The sequence below is a fragment of the Myripristis murdjan genome, chromosome 14 (genome assembly GCF_902150065.1).
Source record: "Myripristis murdjan chromosome 14, fMyrMur1.1, whole genome shotgun sequence".
NCBI classification, from domain to species: Eukaryota; Metazoa; Chordata; class Actinopteri; order Holocentriformes; family Holocentridae; genus Myripristis; species Myripristis murdjan.
In genome coordinates, this window is record NC_043993.1 from 35,425,965 (window position 1) to 35,444,396 (window position 18,432).

The 18,432-nt window shown below is 42.0% G+C and overlaps 1 protein-coding gene across 1 annotated transcript in view; it reads right to left on the reverse strand.

Moving 5' to 3' along the window:
* The window catches only part of mybbp1a (MYB binding protein (P160) 1a), a 34,599-nt gene extending 16,574 nt beyond the window's left edge, over positions 1-18,025 (reverse strand). The window contains exons 1-13 of the mRNA XM_030069170.1: positions 17,766-18,025; positions 16,449-16,544; positions 15,856-15,939; positions 15,681-15,755; positions 13,932-14,039; positions 13,584-13,774; positions 9,150-9,317; positions 7,791-7,908; positions 6,314-6,603; positions 5,711-5,821; positions 4,208-4,333; positions 2,704-2,910; positions 163-271 (exon numbers count right to left, since the gene is read on the reverse strand). Of these exons, the coding sequence (XP_029925030.1) occupies positions 163-271; positions 2,704-2,910; positions 4,208-4,333; positions 5,711-5,821; positions 6,314-6,603; positions 7,791-7,908; positions 9,150-9,317; positions 13,584-13,774; positions 13,932-14,039; positions 15,681-15,755; positions 15,856-15,939; positions 16,449-16,544; positions 17,766-18,005 (1,923 nt within the window). The 5' untranslated portion in view covers positions 18,006-18,025. The remainder of the gene's footprint in view (positions 1-162; positions 272-2,703; positions 2,911-4,207; positions 4,334-5,710; positions 5,822-6,313; positions 6,604-7,790; positions 7,909-9,149; positions 9,318-13,583; positions 13,775-13,931; positions 14,040-15,680; positions 15,756-15,855; positions 15,940-16,448; positions 16,545-17,765) is intronic.
* Positions 18,026-18,432: the final 407 nt, after the last annotated feature.

The following is an 18,432-nucleotide window of genomic DNA, read 5'->3' on the forward strand; positions in this document are numbered from 1 at the left end:
TGTAAGCTGTGTGTGTGTGTGTTTGTGTGGGTCTATCTTATGTCCTTTGTTTTGTTGTGTGGTTGTGTATATTTGTTTTAAATTAATAATAATACTACTAATAATAATGAAGTAGCTCTGAACACTACAGGTGTACACTAGGCTTGTTTGGTGTGCTCGTACCTTGAAGAGGTGCATGCCAACCAACAGGAAGAGCTGCTGGAACGCGTTGATCTCTGCCGTCGGGCGTTTCTTGGCTTTCTTCATGAGGCTGGCCACGGACTCGAGCATGCTGGAAGGAACGATGCATTTTTATTAATAATATAACAGATAACAGAGCTGTGAAAAAAGTACACAGATGAGGGGTTTGTGTGGCTCTTTTGACATGTAGTCGAGTAATTTTAGGCCAAAATTGGGGTCAACCAAGGACAAACTGCAAGAGAAGCAAACTCAACTGATTTTGTATCCTCAGTTTGTCCTGAGTGAGGGGGAAAAGTACCAAGGAATCCCATTGGTGGAAAGTTTTGAAAATCACCTCTTTATGACCACATATTACCAAAAAACACTGTTTTTAACACACAGGGGAAAGGGGTTCAAAATTTTACTTTCAGATATCACTATAAAAATTCACAAGTTGATTACACACACAAAGACAAGAAAAAAAGTCAATTACAAGTTCTTTGAAATATTCTGTTTACACATGCATATCACACATTATCTGATTTGATATGCGTTGATAAGGAATATAAGGAATAAATGCCAGAAGAGACATTTAAACAGTGAATTAAAAGGGTACTATATAACAGTTAATTAAAAGGTTACTGTATATTGTTACTGTATATATATGGTCATATAGAGGTGATTTTCAAAACTTTCCACCAATGGGATTTCTTGGGACTTTTTTTCCCCTCACTCAAAATCAGTTGAGTTTGCTTCTCTTGCAATTTGTCCTAGGTTTTTTCATAAAATGACTGGACTAAATGAATGAACAGTTTAGGTTGATCACTGAAGTGAACGGCCAGAACCCGGTCCACATCCACATGTAAACTCTTCAGCTGCCTGACAGTTTGCAGGAGCGTCTTTGAGGCCACTGACCGTCCTTTTCCTACATGGCCATTGAAGCAGGGCGGTCCACAGCTATTCCCATGGCCACGGGAAGTGGGGGTGCTGGGAGTGCTGCAGCACCCCCTAGTGGCGAGAGGGAGATTTTTTAAAAAAATGTATTAAAATATTTTGCAAAATTTATAAATTCCTTATGAATATTTTGGGAAATGATTTTTGACACATGTAGACTATTATGTGTATTTTAGATTTTAATTTAATTAATTTTAGGCCTAATCAACACAAGTTCACGGACGTTACGTTGTCAACGTCAGGTTTCCCGCTTGCTCCATTCAGCATATATCCATAGCGGCAGCAGCAGAGTGAATGAATGTAGCTAGTTACACCGTCTTAGTCCAGAGCGCACTTCGACATTTGGACACCTGTAACCCTGTGGCCACCTGCCTGCAGCTTAAAGTAAGAGCATGGTAAAATAGTATTTTTGCAAGTTGGTTGGGATGGAGAGTGTTATTTTGGTTGTGTGCTTTGTGCGTAATGGATGTGGAGAGCTGTTAATGTTTAAATAGTCAGAGATTATTTCCTTGTGGTTTGTGTAAAAAGGTTGGAGACAGAAAGTGTTACTTTGTTGTGTGTGTTCTTGGCGAAACAGATGTGGAGAACTGTTCAATAATGTTCTGGCTGCATGCACTGCAGTGTATATGACAATAAAGCAATGAAATTCAGTCTATTTATTTATATTTAACATGTATTTTAAATAGGACTATAGTCTCAGAGTTTTTTGGGTTTTTTTTTTATTAAAAAAAAAAATCACAGCACCCCCTGTTCAAAATTACTTCCAGCCGCCCTGGCTATTCCTGAAGAGAATAGGATTTGTAATGTCTGTGATAAAGATGTTGAAAATGAATTTCATTTTATGTTTTACTGCACCCTGTATGACGACTTGAGGGTCCCTTTATTTGAGGCCATGCAAAACCAAAAACCTGAGCTCTTCTGGGTCGATGATGGCCACAAACTGAAACTTTAAAACTCAAGTATTTAAGATGGCAAATTTTATTTCTAAGGCCTGGAATAGAAGACAGCATATTTTGTTTAATTAATGCATAACCTGAGGGGCATATTTTGGAAGTGCCTGGATTTGGATATGACTTTGTATTTCTGATTTATTCTAATGTGTATTTTGTTGTTGTTGTTGTTGTATATTTGAGCATGGTTTGTAATGTGTACAACAGTGTGTACAATTAACAAGAATGGCACAGCTACTCATTACTGAGTCCTTTTTGGAAAATTTTATTTCTAATTTAGGGTTGTTGTTTTTTTTGAGATAAGGTCTTAAACTTTTGATCAGCTGATGAACAGCCTATTTCAGTTTAATGGTTGTTTGCAATAAATTGCTTACTCAATTTTTTTTTTTTGTCTCACTCCCATTTCTTCTTTTTGCATTTTGAAGCTCTACTTAGAACCTTCTTAAGATCCAAAAGTGCAAAATGTAAATTCTTGCAATTTCTCAACTGGTCTTAAGATTTTGATCAGGAGTGTACTTTATTGTCCCTCTTGGGGAAATTTGTCTTGGACATGCAAAGCCACTGGTGTGGTCCTTTAAGAGGGGATGTACGCAGAAAAACTTCTTTATTCCAGTCACAGTCTGTTGTCTTGTTGTCCTACCTGTCCCAGGCCTGTCTCTGCTCCGGGCTGAAAGGCTGAGCGCTCTGGACGTATTTGGGCTGGTTGAGCAGAACCTGTGCGTACTGGACGAGGCAGTAGATCCACATGGTGCCATCAGCCGTCACACCCACGGCGTGCCTCTGGCTGACGGGCGCCACCTCGGCCGACTCGCTGAGGACGGGCATGTGGTGCATGGCCTGCAGCAGCCTGGAGGGTCGACACATTAAAATCACTCACGCAGCGACGGCTCACAGCAAACAATGCAAGCTTGAACAGAATAATCCGGCTCAAAAATGATGTGTAAGTCACAAGCAGCTTGGTGGATTTTTCAGATGCCAGGTGGGTTACTACTTTAGTAGAGACGGAGTGGAGTGTGTAGAATAATTTTGCTACGGTCCAAACTGCCCCTCAGAATAGGCAGAACTCACTTCCTATTCTTGAAATTTGTCAACTAATCTACATAATCTACAGATCTCCATGCTAATCTCTGTGGCTGATAGTGAAGTTTTCATCTGGATTTCTTTGTTTCTTCTCAATCATCGGCAAATAATTTTTTAATTTAGAAAAATGTCAGTTTGATTGAAATTGTAACTCCTGTCTGTTAGAAGAGACTGTATTTTTATTTATTTATTTATTTTATTTATTTAACTTTTGTTAAATGGCTATTTACTCATTGCCTTATTCCCATGTTGTGAATTTCCTGGAGAAAAAAAAGGTGAAATTAGCAAATTAGCAAAAAGAAAAAATTGTAACATAAGTATAAAAAGAAATCGAGAAAAAAAAGTAGCACTCAGAAAAACAAAATACCAGACTATATTCAGAATTATTAAAATGATATATTTAAACATGAGATCAGTGATGCTGGACTGGTGTCACATTGGCTGTGTTTAAATAGTTGTGAGAAAATTATCCCTTGAGGTAAGGGTCCCTGTGAGGCTCACTTCACATGGGGGTCCACAGCTTACGGAGGCAAACTGTTACAAAAGTTATTAAGTGAAAACTGCTACAGCTTATTTGCTGTTATTATTAAAGCTTATGGCACAGAGTGTGTGATCCAAACTAAATGCACTTAGAAAAAAATCCAGTCTTGCTGCTGCTCCTTGTTAAAATCCCCTCAGGATGACTCAAACAATAAGTCGCCTTGAGAAAAAGTCATGATCTCTGTCCAACCAGCATCACCTCCGCCCTGCAGGCTCACTCCCCCTCCCCCTCCCCTGTACCTGAGCCCAATTTGGGCTTCACGTCGTTTCCTGACATCTGTGGCATCTAGCAGGCTGTTCACAAACTAATGGGTGACGTGGCACCTGCTACGCCCATTTATTTTACAAAGTCTATGACGGTAAAACGCTTTCTATTATTCATTCCTGCTTTCACACAGCAGTGTTAAACAAGAAGCCCCACAGGGTGTCTGCTGAGTTTACAGTGACTGTCTGAGGGTTAGGCTTAGGGTTAGGGTTAGGGTTAGGGTTAGAGGGTTAGAGGGTTAGAGGGTTCCAGCTCTCACCCAAAGAAGGAACCAATGAGGATGACTCTGGTTTTATCTTCCAGCGGCACAGACAGTTTCCCCTCCGACTCTGGGATGTCCGGAGTGGCCTTCTTGGCGTGGAAGAAGGCGTGGAAAAAGACAAACCTGGAACAGCCACAACACAACGACACTTAGCTGCCCTTTCTTTCACAGAGGCAGGGCTGGGAAATATGGCCAAAAACATCTGGGTCATTCCATGTCAGATCATCAGAATTTTCATACATTTGTCACCATGACCTCAGGAATGTCTAAGAAAATCTCACATCCGATAAAGCTGATAAATCTGAAACGAACAAATTCCTAATTTCAGCTATTTTTGACCAAAACTGAATTTTTGATGAATTTGATGAAGTGAGGCACTGCCATGTGAGTTTGGTCAGTTTTAGCTGACGACTTGCATTTTGGCACACCTTCAATGTGCTGTAACTTTACTAATTTTCATCCTAGACTAATGAAACTTCGCATATTTACTAAATGAAAGGTGCTAAATCAGATTTTGTTGCTTTCTCTCTAAAATATAAGCTTTTGGACCTACTGAGGACCAAACTTTGAATTTTTTTCAGGCTGTGCCTTATTGGGACCACTCTCTCAGAACCAAGACATGTCACAAGAATAGATCTAGTATGTTTAAATTATTTATTTCCACCCCTAAAACTAAAATAATTAGAAAGAATGTCTGGATTAAGAACCCATTCCAGTTCCTGCCCTGCTAAAGTTGAAAATAATGCCAGAACGTGGGAAACAGGAGGTCTAGGTATCTGACCCCTTATCTCCAGAGGCACACCTTGGATTTATTTCAAATTTTCAGTGGATATTCTACTGTTGTATGTGCAGTAAACAACCAAATATTGTGAATGTGATGTGAAAATTGTAAATTTTACAGCACTTTGAATATATTGAAAATCCATGTAATTTACAAGCTTTCACCTTTAGTGTGCAACACCCAATAATTAAGTTTCATGACAGTGAAAAATGAAGATGAATTAATTTAGATGGTAAAGTGAGCTGACTTCAATATTACAGCATGTTGATCAGAATAAATAAAGTTACACATTGAAGGTGTGCCAAAATGCAAATCGACATATGATGCATGACAAACAAAGTCAACATTTGTAAGACAGCACCCCACTCTGAAAATTTGCCAAAAATCTATTTTTCGTCCAAAGTGGGTGAAATTTGAAAAGTGTTCATAAAACATGGTTTTCTAACTATGGGATCAATGTCATTGAAATCTGAGTCGCCACAGTGACACCCATCTGATGATCTGACATGGAATGACCCATCTTGATTTTTTGATTTGTGATGATTTTAATCTCGATTCTTCTTGATTCTCACAAACTGCTGCTTCTAACTGATGGGAGTCACTGCAGGCATGACCATCGGACTGGTGATTCACACACGCTTTGTGTACACGAGGGAATTTACCACTCAGCCTTTTTCTGCATGGTTTTAAAAACCCAAATGAGCAGAGGCAGATCTCACCTGGCCACGTCCATGACAAGATCCTCCTCCTTCTTCACCTGATGGTTCTCAACGACGGAGATCAGCCGAGCAACAATCCACTTCCTCAGACGGGATATGGACTCGTTCTTCCTGAGGACCAAACCCAGAAATTACATCTTTTATTCCCCAATTTAAGCATTTTTTTGTACCTACAGGCATCAGAATTTGGCAGTTTCAAAAAAAGATAATGATGAAAGTCCACTGCTGAGCCAGAAAATACCTCTGTCCTTTTTTTTTTGTTTGTTTTAATGAAGTCCTTTTTTCTTGGTGCAGCTCAGGGCTTCACTGATCCACACTGCCTTTCTTTTAATGGCTGATACAATTTTTTTTTTTTTTGTTACAGAAAACAATCTTTGATTTCAAACGCAGATCTGTAGCACTAACACATCCATCGTTTTTTTTTTTTTTTTTTACTTTTGTGGTTCTCCATATAAAACAGTTCCTGATTGTTTCCACTCCCAGTCAAGACCTCTAATAATAGAAGACATTTTTGTACTTTTTACCAGCTAAGTGCCTTAAACTGCATTTATTTCTCTGCAGATTTTTTAAGGATGGAGGTGGGCCGTGCTGCGTAGGACTCACTGTTCCCTTCCTTCCTGCTGGTCTTTCTGCTTGCGAGTGCTGAAGTCCAGGAGGTTCTCCAGCTGAGGCTGCAGGAACATGGCCTTCAGCCACTCCACGTAGCGATGCAGGGCCGCCGGCTGGAGGTGCTGCACCACCCTCCACACCGACGGCACCACCGGGTAGCCCTGGTTGGTCAGCGAGGAGAAACCCACCATCACTGCCAGCTGCTTGTCGGGGTCCTGGCAGCCCTGCAGGAAGTCCGACACGTAGGCGTCCATTTCTGGGGCCAGTTTGAAGCGGTCGGGTGTCTGTGAGGGAAAACAGTGGACGGGATCCCCGTGTTAATCAGCTGTTAATGAGAAAGCATCCACGCATCCATGCATGACTGTCAAATATCTACTGAGGAGTGAGGCGGGACACTGGATCGTCCTGCAACGAGCAAACCTACTTCTACATAACATACATACATACATAATCACTGACACTTAGATCTGCTGTTCATCATGCCAGTATTGTGAATGAGCTCCTGATTTTGTACCATTTAAGTTAGATTTAATGATTTTTAAGACCTTTTGGGGGAAAAAAACATCATTTTCTTATTTAAATGAGCACTGCAGGTAAGTGTAAAGGTAAGAACTTTGTAATTATAGTAGTTTTTACGTTAGAAATATGGTTGGTTCTTGACTGCATGATTCTATGTGACTGCTTGATCTTAGATAGAAGCAGCAACAATGTTATTTATTTATTTTTAAACACTATCTATTAGGGGTGTAACCGTACATGTATTGTATTGAAAATTTTGGGTACAGGGCGTTCGGTTCAGCACAGAGGTGTGCAGCACGGGTGAGTTACCACACGAGTATAATAGGTGGCGGAACATAAGTTTCGTATTCATTTACCTGATTTTATATATATTTTTGTTTATTTGAGAAAATTGTACCTATTGGAAAACTTATATAGATTTTGTTCATAATGAGAATATTTATTGGAAAACTTATTACCAGCACTTGGCAGCAGTATTCAGTATTTTTTTTTTTTTTTTTGCATAATGTTACAATAAAGTTCCTAACAAACATAAAATTGCTTGTTTAAAGCAATTTTGCAAAAAATGTACCGAATCGAGACCTCAAAACCGAGGTACGTACTGAACCATGATTTTTGTGTATCGTTACAGCCCTACTACCTACCTATCTATCTATCTATCTATCTGTCTCTCTATCTAGGAAGTGGGATTTTTGTGGATTTCTCATTACAGATGCCAAAGTGAATAATCTGGTTTCTTGTGTGCATGTAAATATAGTATATAAGGGTAAGAGTAAAGTGAGTTAGGGACGTTTTCCCTTTAGATGCAGCGTGTTGGTATGAAGAAACCTTCAGGCTCAGGGGCTGGTTTAGGATTCTGTAACTTCACAGATGCTGATTTTCATTCCGAAGAGCTCGAGCAAATGACTGCCTGACGACACTGAAGGTCTAATATCTGAAGAGTGGGACTAACCTGAGCGGACACCACGTGTTCCCCGTAGAGCCTCATCACCTCCCCAGACAGAACCTCTCTGAGCTGGGCCAGAGACAGGAGGGGCAGGGCGCTGCCCAGCAGCCGGAAGCTCAGGTAGCTGCTCACAGAAGAGACGGCGTCAATACGGTGACATCAGACATGTTAATACGAACTGAAATATTATTTCTGGCGACCAAGTTGTGACGGTTTGAGTTAGAGAATTAAATTTTTTTTTTTATTATTATTATTATGATCTAAGGGGTGCCAGCCCGGTCTCTCTCCTGACATTTAAGATACTTAAGAGTCAGTCGTTTCAGTCGTTTCAGTTTTTGTATTTGTTTAGGTTTTTCTTTTTTGTTCTATCGTTTGATCATTTGTTTTTTTTTCCCCTTTTCCTGAACCAACACAAAGGATGCTATTTAAATATAAACACCCTCGACATGAAATGACATAAACAAGAAAACACACACTCAAAACAGCACTTCAAAACCCGAATTATATATCATGACAACAAACGCAAAAAAACACTGCAAATCTCCAAAATGTCCAAACTCAAAAAAATCCAAAAATCCGCAACCAAGGCTAAAATCCAACTCAAGATTCCACTCTGGGTTTTTCAATAGTCCGTTACTTTCTCCAAAAAAAAAAAAAAAAAATGATGGACCTACTGTTTGTTCTGTACAGTGCTGGAGTTTACATGACGACACTGAAGGCAACACGTAGGCTATTTCAGGCGTCTAAATGTAACCTGGCGATTGAGGACAAGCAAAATCTGGACGGGTTCAGACACACACACAAAAAAAAGAACACCTGTCGGGTTCGGGTCGGGATCCCATCTTGGGTTGGGTTCGGACAAAAATATGCGGCCCGATCCGAACTCCCGAGGGTTCGTCACGGGCCGAGGTCCCTTGGCCAAAAGGCACATGGGCACGGCTTAGCACAAAAAGTCAGAGTTTCTCTTACAACTGATCAAAGTTGGTTGTGGATGTTTGTTTGTTAGCAGGTGATGTTTTCATGTCTCTTTCTTTCTTTCTTTGCAGGCAGGATCTCTCAAAACATCATGAATGGATTTGCATGAAATTTGACAGAAAGGTTGAACACGGGCGAAGGAGGAACTCATCGACTTTTTACGCGGACTGGCCAAAGCAGGGGACGGTCGCCGGTGTGGTTTCTCAAAAAAATGCATGTAACTTTGTAATGGATTCACACACCATCATGAAACGAACCGAGGTAAGCGTTACGAGGAGTTCTTTTTGCGAGTTATATTCTGCATTCACAACTGCAAAGCGCCCAGTCGACAACAACAACAACTCAGCTCCAGATGTTGGGATGAGTTTGTTGGTTTCAGTCCAGACTCACTGTGTGGGCCCCGGCTGCTCCCTCAGCATGCCCTGCGTGATGGCCTTGGTCCAGAAGAGCTGGAAGCTGTCCTCCTTCAGGGAGAGCTTCAGCAGGTCCAGGGCCACCGCCGGCAGGATGCACTCCTTCTTCACCGAGCCGGCCGCCATCTTCAACACCTCCGTCAGCCTGAGGGGGAGAATCACACCAAGGCTTAGCTTTTCAACATGAGGATTATTTTATATCAGATGCACCGAGGGACATTTGTACATGCAGTTATATCATTCTATGATGTATGATATCTGCAAGGTGACATGGAAAAGAACGAAAAAGAACTTTAAATAACCAGCACACAACTGGTGCATCTGTTGCAAAGCAGAAAACAGCCATGTGATTTGTATCAATGTGAAGTTGGGAGATTAATACAAGGAATTACCAACTGTGAGCACAGGGGGGCAAAGAGTTAAAAAAAAAAAAAAAAAAAAAAAAAGGGAGGCTGGCAGGTATAAAAATTATTGTCAGCAAATCTCTTATTTTCACTCCTACTGTTCATGTGAAGCAGCCGTTTGGAGTCGGGTGTGCTGCAGGAGTTTGGCTGCTCACATCACAAGACTCTTCCTACAGTTATTTACCTGCTGACTGACTGACTGACTGTCTCTCTGTCTCTCTCTCTCTGTCTCTCTCTCTCTGTCTCTCTCTCTGTTGAACGTGAAATGAGCTGCAGAGAGCCGATTCACTTTAAAAGAGCAAACAGGGAAACTCAAACACAGTCAGCGTCTTCAGTCTGCCGTCCACTCATGTATATAAAACATACCTGTCAAGTATCCCGTTTTGGCCGGGATTTTCCCGTATTTTACCCTCCTTTCCCGGCCCCCTCCCGTAACCTACATTTATTAAAAATAATAATAATACCCCGGGGGCGAGCCGCCCATTCCCAGTCTGACCTCTGCCACCCGCTGCAGTAACCTACTGCATGTCCTGTAGGGGGCAGTTGTCGTGAGGTTAGTGTGACATCGTCAGAGAAGAGTGACAATTGACCTCCGAAACTGTCGAGGTAAATAAACATCCCATGTCTGATTAAAAGGACCAAAAACGTTTTTTAGTTAAATGGAAGACATGATGACTGTATTTGAACTATTGATTTATAATGATGTCGGGCCATGCCTGTGTATTTCAATGTGATGACGTGCATATCGGGGGTACCCCCACCCCCCCCCCCCCACCCCCCAAACCGACACAAAAATCTCCCGGATTTTACTACTCAAATGTTGACAGGTATGATACAAAATACTTTGGCACCTTTTTTGACGACAACCTCAAATTTGATGTGAACACTGCATGTGACACTGTGAAATCCATCTTCTCCGCAAACTTTCAACTCCTTTTCCGCCAGTCCCACCGTTCTTTGTCGTTTTTTATCCGTCTTTTACCGAAAGCCTCCTGTGTTTCTCATTTATTTGTGGGTTGACTTTGCTCTGTGGCCCTCAGGTCGTCGGTATTTCTTGCCTGCCTTCAAAACTAACCGCCAATCATAATATTTTATTGCTTCGGCCATCCGTCTCTTAAATTCGTCATGATGCACTTTAATGACATTTTAAGGGACGATATTTATTAACCTTGTCACTTTTCTGATTCCACGGTATTCCCAGCATCTGTGTATCTTTTTTTATTCTACGTGTTATTGTACGTGTTGGGTTCATATGTTGCTGTGCTGGGCTGCCTGAACCAACTGCCCCTTGTGGGATTAATAAAGTCGTCTGAACTGAACTGAACTGATGTAACTCTGGTCAGTCAGACACAGACGGCCTCTGACTCTGCTCCAATTCTCGACCCAAACAATAAGAGCACAGCTACAACAGTCCAGTGACTTTAAAAATGCATCCCTTAACTGTAAAGCAACTAGGAAAAGGCAACAATTACAATTACGATGATATCTAGTCTTACACATGGCCGTAACGACCACTGAGGACACCGACGTCATGTCCTCGGCATTTTTTCCAAGTGAAAGAAAGAAGATGATATAACTGACTGCAAATATACTTTGTGTGGGAAACCACTTGCGGCTCTACATCACTGTTATATTTATAGTTCTATAGGTCTCTGTGTGGACAGCGGCCATGTAACCCCGCGTTGACTGAGTCATTCGGTTATTAGTTTGTTCACAGACATGAAGAGACAGACACAAACCTGCTCCCCTATGGAAAAAAACAGGGCAAGAAGAGGATGAGAGGAGCAGAAGAAGAAAGAAAAGCGGTGAGTGAGAAGACAAGCGCTGCCCACTGTTCCTCACCCAGGACAGGACTCTCCTCGTCTCATATGCACACTGATGTTAAACATCCAGTTTGAACGATGTAATGACCACAGGGGTTTTCTTTGACAACCATAATGGAACTTATAAAGCCTAAATTTAGCAACATACCAACTATAAGAGTAATAGTATCATTGTACAACTTCAATTTTGCTTTTACTCATGTGCTGTTTGTATTTGAGTTTTTATTATTTAGCATTCGAATTATTTAAATGTGTCTCAAACTTGATATTAAGGAGGTGTATTTTATTTTACTTCATTATCCTCCTTACAATTTGGCAGGAGAGACACGTGGGGAGGAGGTTAAAAGACAGGGACAGACAGAGGACGAGAGAACACAAAGAGGAGAGGGTGGAGGCAGAAATATTGAAGATGCAGAGAGAGGAGATGAAAAAGTAAGAGCACATCATCAACCAGCAGAGAGACACAGAAAAGGAGGCAGAGGGAAAGAGTGAAGCAGACTCCCAGGGAAAAGAGAGGGAGAGCAGACCTGGGGGAGACTCCACTGCCTCCACTGCCCCGGGACCACCAAATATCAACCTTAGTATTTGTAACATCCTGGTTACAGCCCTGGTCTTATATCACAACAGCCCTAAACTGACATTGATGTTTTGGCAACAGATGACAAGGTTCTGTGTGTTTCTTACACTCGGAGTACAGCTGTAAATCTAAATGACATGGCGAGGCTCTACAATGTGTGTGTGTGTGTGTGTGTGTGTGTGTGTGTGTGTGTGAGAGAACGGCCAGCTTCTTCCTAACAGGTGAGGCGTCTCCAGTCAGCAGCATCAACAGTTAGTCCATGACTTTCCCACAGAGCAGAAACTCGGCCGTGGTGTGGCCGGTGAGCGAGCGGCCGAGCGGCTCAGCTGTGATTTCCCCTCGTCTGCCTGCTGTTTATTTTTGGAGACAGGAGAGCTCGAGCCGACGAGAGACGTGCACAGGCCCCATTTCTCACGCTCGACTCATCAGCCGGAGGAACGAACAAATTATTTATTATTTGGTTTGTTCTGGCCTCCAAAAGGCTTGAACTGATTGAGGGCAAAAGACTGAACGCAGTCTTGACGACAGAAAAGAGCGAAAGGATAAAAACATATTTGCTAAAGTGTCAATCCTCAATTTCTTATTTCTGATAGGAAACTTAAAGCAGCAGATTTAAGTGCAATAAAATAAAAACGCTTCTCTTAACATGCAGTACAATGCATGTTGTGAACATGTGATGTAAACTGACAGAACAAGCAAAACAGTATTAATCAGCTGTTTTCTTTTTAGCTGCTGAAGCTGCACAGTGAACAGGATGTTGATGCTCTGACGATGCACTGTGTGACGTGTGGCGTAAACTCACAGCACAAGCAAACAAAAAAGCTAATAAATTATGCAGGTACACATCCACTTAGCTCAAAACTCAGCTCAGATGCTGCCCATAATGTTGCCTGTATCATTAAAGGGAAACGACGCCCAAATCGAGAACTGAAGTGACAAAAAAGTCCTGGCGAGCCGCTGAGTTTAATCCCAGCGGAGCTCCTGTGTTCGGCTATATACTATATATACTATATATATATAGTAACCTACTATACATATATATATATATATATATATATATATATATAAAATACCCTTTTAATTCACTGTTTAAATGTCTCTTCTGGAATTTATTCCTTAAATTCCTTATTAGTGCATATCAAATCAGATAATGTGTGATATGCATGTGTAAACAGAATAATTCAAAGAACTTGTAATTGACTTTTTTTCTTGTCTTTGTGTGTGTAATCAACTTGTGAATTTTTATAGTGATATCTGAAAGTAAAATTTTGAACCCCTTTCCCCTGTGTGTTGAAAACAGTGTTTTTTGGTATTACATGGTCATATAGAGGTGATTTTCAAAACTTTCCACCAATGGGATTCCTTGGGACTTTTCCCCCTCACTCAGGACAAACTGAGGATACAAAATCAGTTGAGTTTGCTTCTCTTGCAATTTGTCCTAGGTTGACCCCAATTTTGGCCTAAAATTACTGGACTAAGAGCTGAACCACGGCTGGACGAGGCTGCCACGTCTGACCCCGACGCTCTAAAATCTGGATTCAGTCTGGATTTGACATAAAAGGGGCGTGGCCTGGCCGTCTGAACGAGGCCTGTGCGGCTGCTCTTACTTGGGGATGTTTGCGGTGTTGATGATGGTGGAGGAGCCCAGCAGACTCTTGAGCTTCTTGGGTTTGAGGGTGTGGGGAAAGCGCTGCAGCGCCACCAGCAGGAGCTGCAGCTGCTCGGGCGTGCTGAAGGCCGAGGCCAGGTCCGTCTGCAGGGCGCCCAGCAGCACCTCCTCAAACACCTCCTCCGGGATCTGTGGCACAGTGAAGATCACAGAACACGTTTAACCCTGCCCTCGTGCTTGAATGTAAAGCGACAGTTCACAAACTCATACTTCATATGAGTGCAGCAGATCACAATCAACAATCAATACAGTACAAATCAATCCAGCAGGTGAGCAGCTGCGTCACCTCGGTGAGGATGTCCATGATGGTCTTACTGGGCAGGTCCCTCAGGTGCTCTCTGTGCTGGGAGAGGCTCTGCAGGAGCTTGATGCACTCCAACACGACCTGAGGCTCCTGGGTTGGTGGAGAAAAACAGCGTCAGTGGGCAGAGGTGCAACAGGCCTGAGCGTTTTGACCTCTAGGGGGCAGTGCACCTGAGGGTTTCTGCCTCATGGGATTTGGTGTTGAGTTCCTCTTCAATCAATCAATCAAACTTTATTTATCGAGCACTTTTCACACAAAAGCAGCAGACACGAGAGATATCCCCCCTCTCCCACACACACACACACACACACACACACAAATTTAAAAACACTGAGGAATTAAGAAGTGAGGAAACACCAGAGAGCAGATAATCGATACCATAGAGATATAAGATGACTGTGTAGATTAAAATTCAGTAAATATCAAAAAAATAAAAGTAATCAAATAAATAAAATTCAGTTAAAGGCCAGACTAAAAAGGTAAAAATAACCAAATAAATAAAATTCAATTAAAAACCAGTCTAAAAAGGTTAAATAAATAAATAATAAAATAAATAAAATACAATTAAAAACCAGTCTAAAAAGGTAAAATGAATAAATAAATAAATAAATAAATAAACAAAATAAAATTCAGTTAAAGGCCAGACTAAAAAGGTAAAATAAATAAATAATAAAATAAAATAATATAATTTAGTAAAGAACCAGACTAAAAGGTTAAAAATAATAAATAAATAAAATTAAGTAAAATAAAATTTAGTTAAAAGCCATACTAAAAAGGTAGGTCTTGAGTTTGCTTTGCTCTTTCTGCTGCTCAGGCCGCTGTTGTGTTCGTGCTACCACTTCATTTAAGCTGCAACGTAAAGCTGATTCATTGTTTTGAAGGATGCACAAGAACACACTTCAGTTTTGGACTCTTACTTTCTTGACTCAATGTATTTCCTGTTGAAACCGGTGCAAACCAGCCGTCTGAAAAGAGCGTGCAAAGTGAACCCAAACCAAACGTATGTGACTGTGCATCCTGCAAAACCATTTTTCAGCTTCGTGTCTCAAAATGGCGTTTCCCAGCCTCTGCCTGCTTCATTCAGTTTGGAGTTCAAGGACTACACGTGGCTGTTTTCCTCTCACATGGACGAGCAAAAAGCTTAATCTGGGTTAAGAACATTAAGAAATAAATGAACAACCATCCAAATTAATGAAACTACTCAGCGACATCTACTGTGCTGATTCAGCCGCTCGAGTCCTGCTTTATTCACTTCAGCGATTTCAAATACTGCTTCAATTACATCAAGTTCTGCTTAAAACACCACAGCTGTCGACTGTTTCACCCTTTAGCAAATTTTCTCTAGAAAATCTGTCCTTCTCTAGTTTTGGAGTGTCTCCACTTTTCTACATATTTGGACTCGTCTGTTGGATTTGCGCCCGGTTTGCTTGGCCTCTCTGTTTTAGCCAAGATTCATGTGAAGGGAACTTGGATTGTGATTGGATTTATTGATTCTATTTATTTTTTTGTCCGACTCTTGAAACAACAAATTGGAAAAAAAGAAAAGAGATTGAAAAAAGAGATGCAAATATATTCATCTGAGTAATGAATGTGGGAAGCAAATAACTGCCTCAACATCCCTGATTGCTCTCCAGCCAAGTAAATTATATTAATATAGTTTAAAAAAAACAACAACAACAACAATAAAGCGGTAACAGATGCAGGCGAATGTAAAGCAGAGAAAGGTCGTACTTTGGAGAGGCGACTGGACTGATGAAGCGCCAGGACACCAAAGAAGTTCCCAAACAGAGCGTTTCTGACGAGTTTCTGGAAAAAAAAAAACACAAGACAAGATATTTTACAGTCATCGATCACGAACGTAAAGCTGCTTCAGGGCCGACGAGGAGGAAACGTCTCATCTCTTCACCTTCTTCACTTTCTTCACATCGTGCTTCTCCTTGATTCGGTCCAGGATCGTCTGCAGAGCGATGTCCTCAAACTTGTTCAGGAGCTGAAACACAAAAACTCATTTCACCCAAAAATCACAGCCTCGTGTTGCAACAGGCAAAACGCACTCAAAGTTTTTCTAAAAATAAAATAAAATAAAATAAAAGCTTGGGTTATATCCTTGGTCATTTCCAAAGTAAAGGAAACACTTTATGTGCATACATGAGTTTCAAATATTTGATATATCTTGCATTTTAAATGACAACAGGACAATAACGGCATTACAGTTCTGAATGCCCATATAATGTTTTGATTCTCTATTCATATAATCATAATTTCCCCTTTTAACTTCTGTTTTTGGGTTGTTTTTTTTTGGTGTGGGGTGTTCTTAACCTCAGGGCATCTCAGGGTTTTTGGTTTATACTGTGGGCCGGTAAGAGCCGCTGAGACACACAACAACATAACAACTAGAGAGGGAAATAATAATGTATTTTTCAAAATGGGTGGACTATCCCTTTAAGTCATGTCGCGTCTGCCCGAAGGGAAAGAGAAGCCCCTCTCGGGACGCCTCACCTGTCCCAGAGCCAGGCTGAACCCGGGCCGCGCCGCCTCCCGGGTGTGAGCCAGGCCCTCCAGCAGCCTCTTCAGGGTGTACTCCAGCTCGTCCGCCTGCGACACACACACACACACACACACACACACACACACACACACACACACACACACACACAGAGAGAGAGAGAGATCACACACCGGGTCACGTACCGAGAGCCGCGGCCCAGCTGGACTCGCCTCCAGACAGACGCCCCCTGCTGCACGCACAGGGCACTCACACACAGAGTAAAGACGCCGCAGCGCCCCCTAGTGCTGAGGCAGGAGCGGGCGATACAGACTCAAAATAATATCCTAAACTCTCTGGTCATGTCTAAAAATTCAAAGATGGTGGGTCGTTCAGATCGTGGAGGAGACAGGACAGGAAACACAATCCGTGGAAACACTCACTCAGTAAGAGGCGTGATGATGATGATGATGATGATGATGATGATGATGATGGGCTGTTGTGCATGGAGCTCTGAGGCTCTGCTGGAAAACACCGTTTCAGGTGCAAATCCCTTTTTTATTTTTTTGGATGATTTTTATATTTCCATGCTGACCCTGAGTCAATACTGTGGCCTCATTTTAGACAGAAAAACACACGTTTAGGTGAGCTAAGCTGCTCTAAAAATACAATAAAATAAAATAGAAATACATATATATATATATTTCAACTTTTGTCGGTAATGTGGTGATTTCAACTTTTTTTGTAATTTTAAATATATAATTTCAATAATTATTTTGGTGCAAATTTTATGGCCATTTTCCTGTGATTTTTTTTTTTTTTTTTTGCTAAGTTTTCTGGTCATTTTACTGTTTGTTTTTATTTTTATTGTTTGTTTGTTTTTTATTTGGAAAAATTTTGTGGGACTTTTCTATTAATTTGATCTTAAATATATAATGATTTGAGAAGAGACAGAGAGAAGAGGTAAAGTGAGTTTGCTCAGATCCCGCAGGAGTCGGACTGGAGCCATGTGCGGGTCTCCATCCCGACCAGACGCTCCTCCAGGTGAGTCTCTGCCTGCAGGTGAGCTGAGCACAGACTCACCTGCTGGAGCGTCTGGTCGGGATGGAAACCCGCACCTGGCTCGCGCTTTGGGTTCAGACCTGTGGGATCTGGGTTTGCCCTGTCAGTGCCAGCCGAGGCCTCTCTCCTGCGGGACGTCCCGTCTGAGGCTGCAGTCAGTCCGGTCAGCCCGGACCCGCTGCTGCAGGGTGCGGGACAGACAGGACAGGTGCGGGACGGACAGGACAGGTACAGGACAGACAGAGGACCTGAGTGTGGACGCCGCTCACCTGGTCGCTGTGCTCCAGGTACCGGATGAGCTGCTCCACGGCCGCCAGCCGCGTCTCCTGCTCGGGCTTGGCCAGGTCCCAGAAGAAGTCCAGGAACTGCCGGTTCCGCTGCAGGACGCCGGTGGGACGTCCCGACTCCGCCGCCTCAGCTGGGAGCTTCATCTTCCCTCCGGCCATCACTCCGACCACCATCACCACAACATGCAGCACGGGGAAAACGTGCCTGACCCGACACCACATCCACTTCCGGGCCAACTCTTCTTCTCGGCGGGTTACAGAGGCAGAAAAGCGCTGCTGCCCTCTGGCGTCCGGAGAATGTTTTGCTCCAGTTTGTCAAACAAATCTAAACAAAAAACCCTCAGCTCACCTCACACCCCCTGAATAGCCCAGTCATTTTATGAAAAAACCTAGGACAAATTGCAAGAGAAGCAAACTCAACTGATTTTGTATCCTCAGTTTGTCCTGAGTGAGGGAAAAAAAGTCCCAAGGAATCCCATTGGTGGAAAGTTTTGAAAATCACCTATTTATGACCACATATTACCAAAAAACACTGTTTATATAGTAACCTTGAATTAAAAGGTTACTATATAACAGTAAATTAAAAGGTTACGATATATATAGTAACCTTTTAATTCACTGTTTAAATGTCTCTTCTGGCATTTATTCC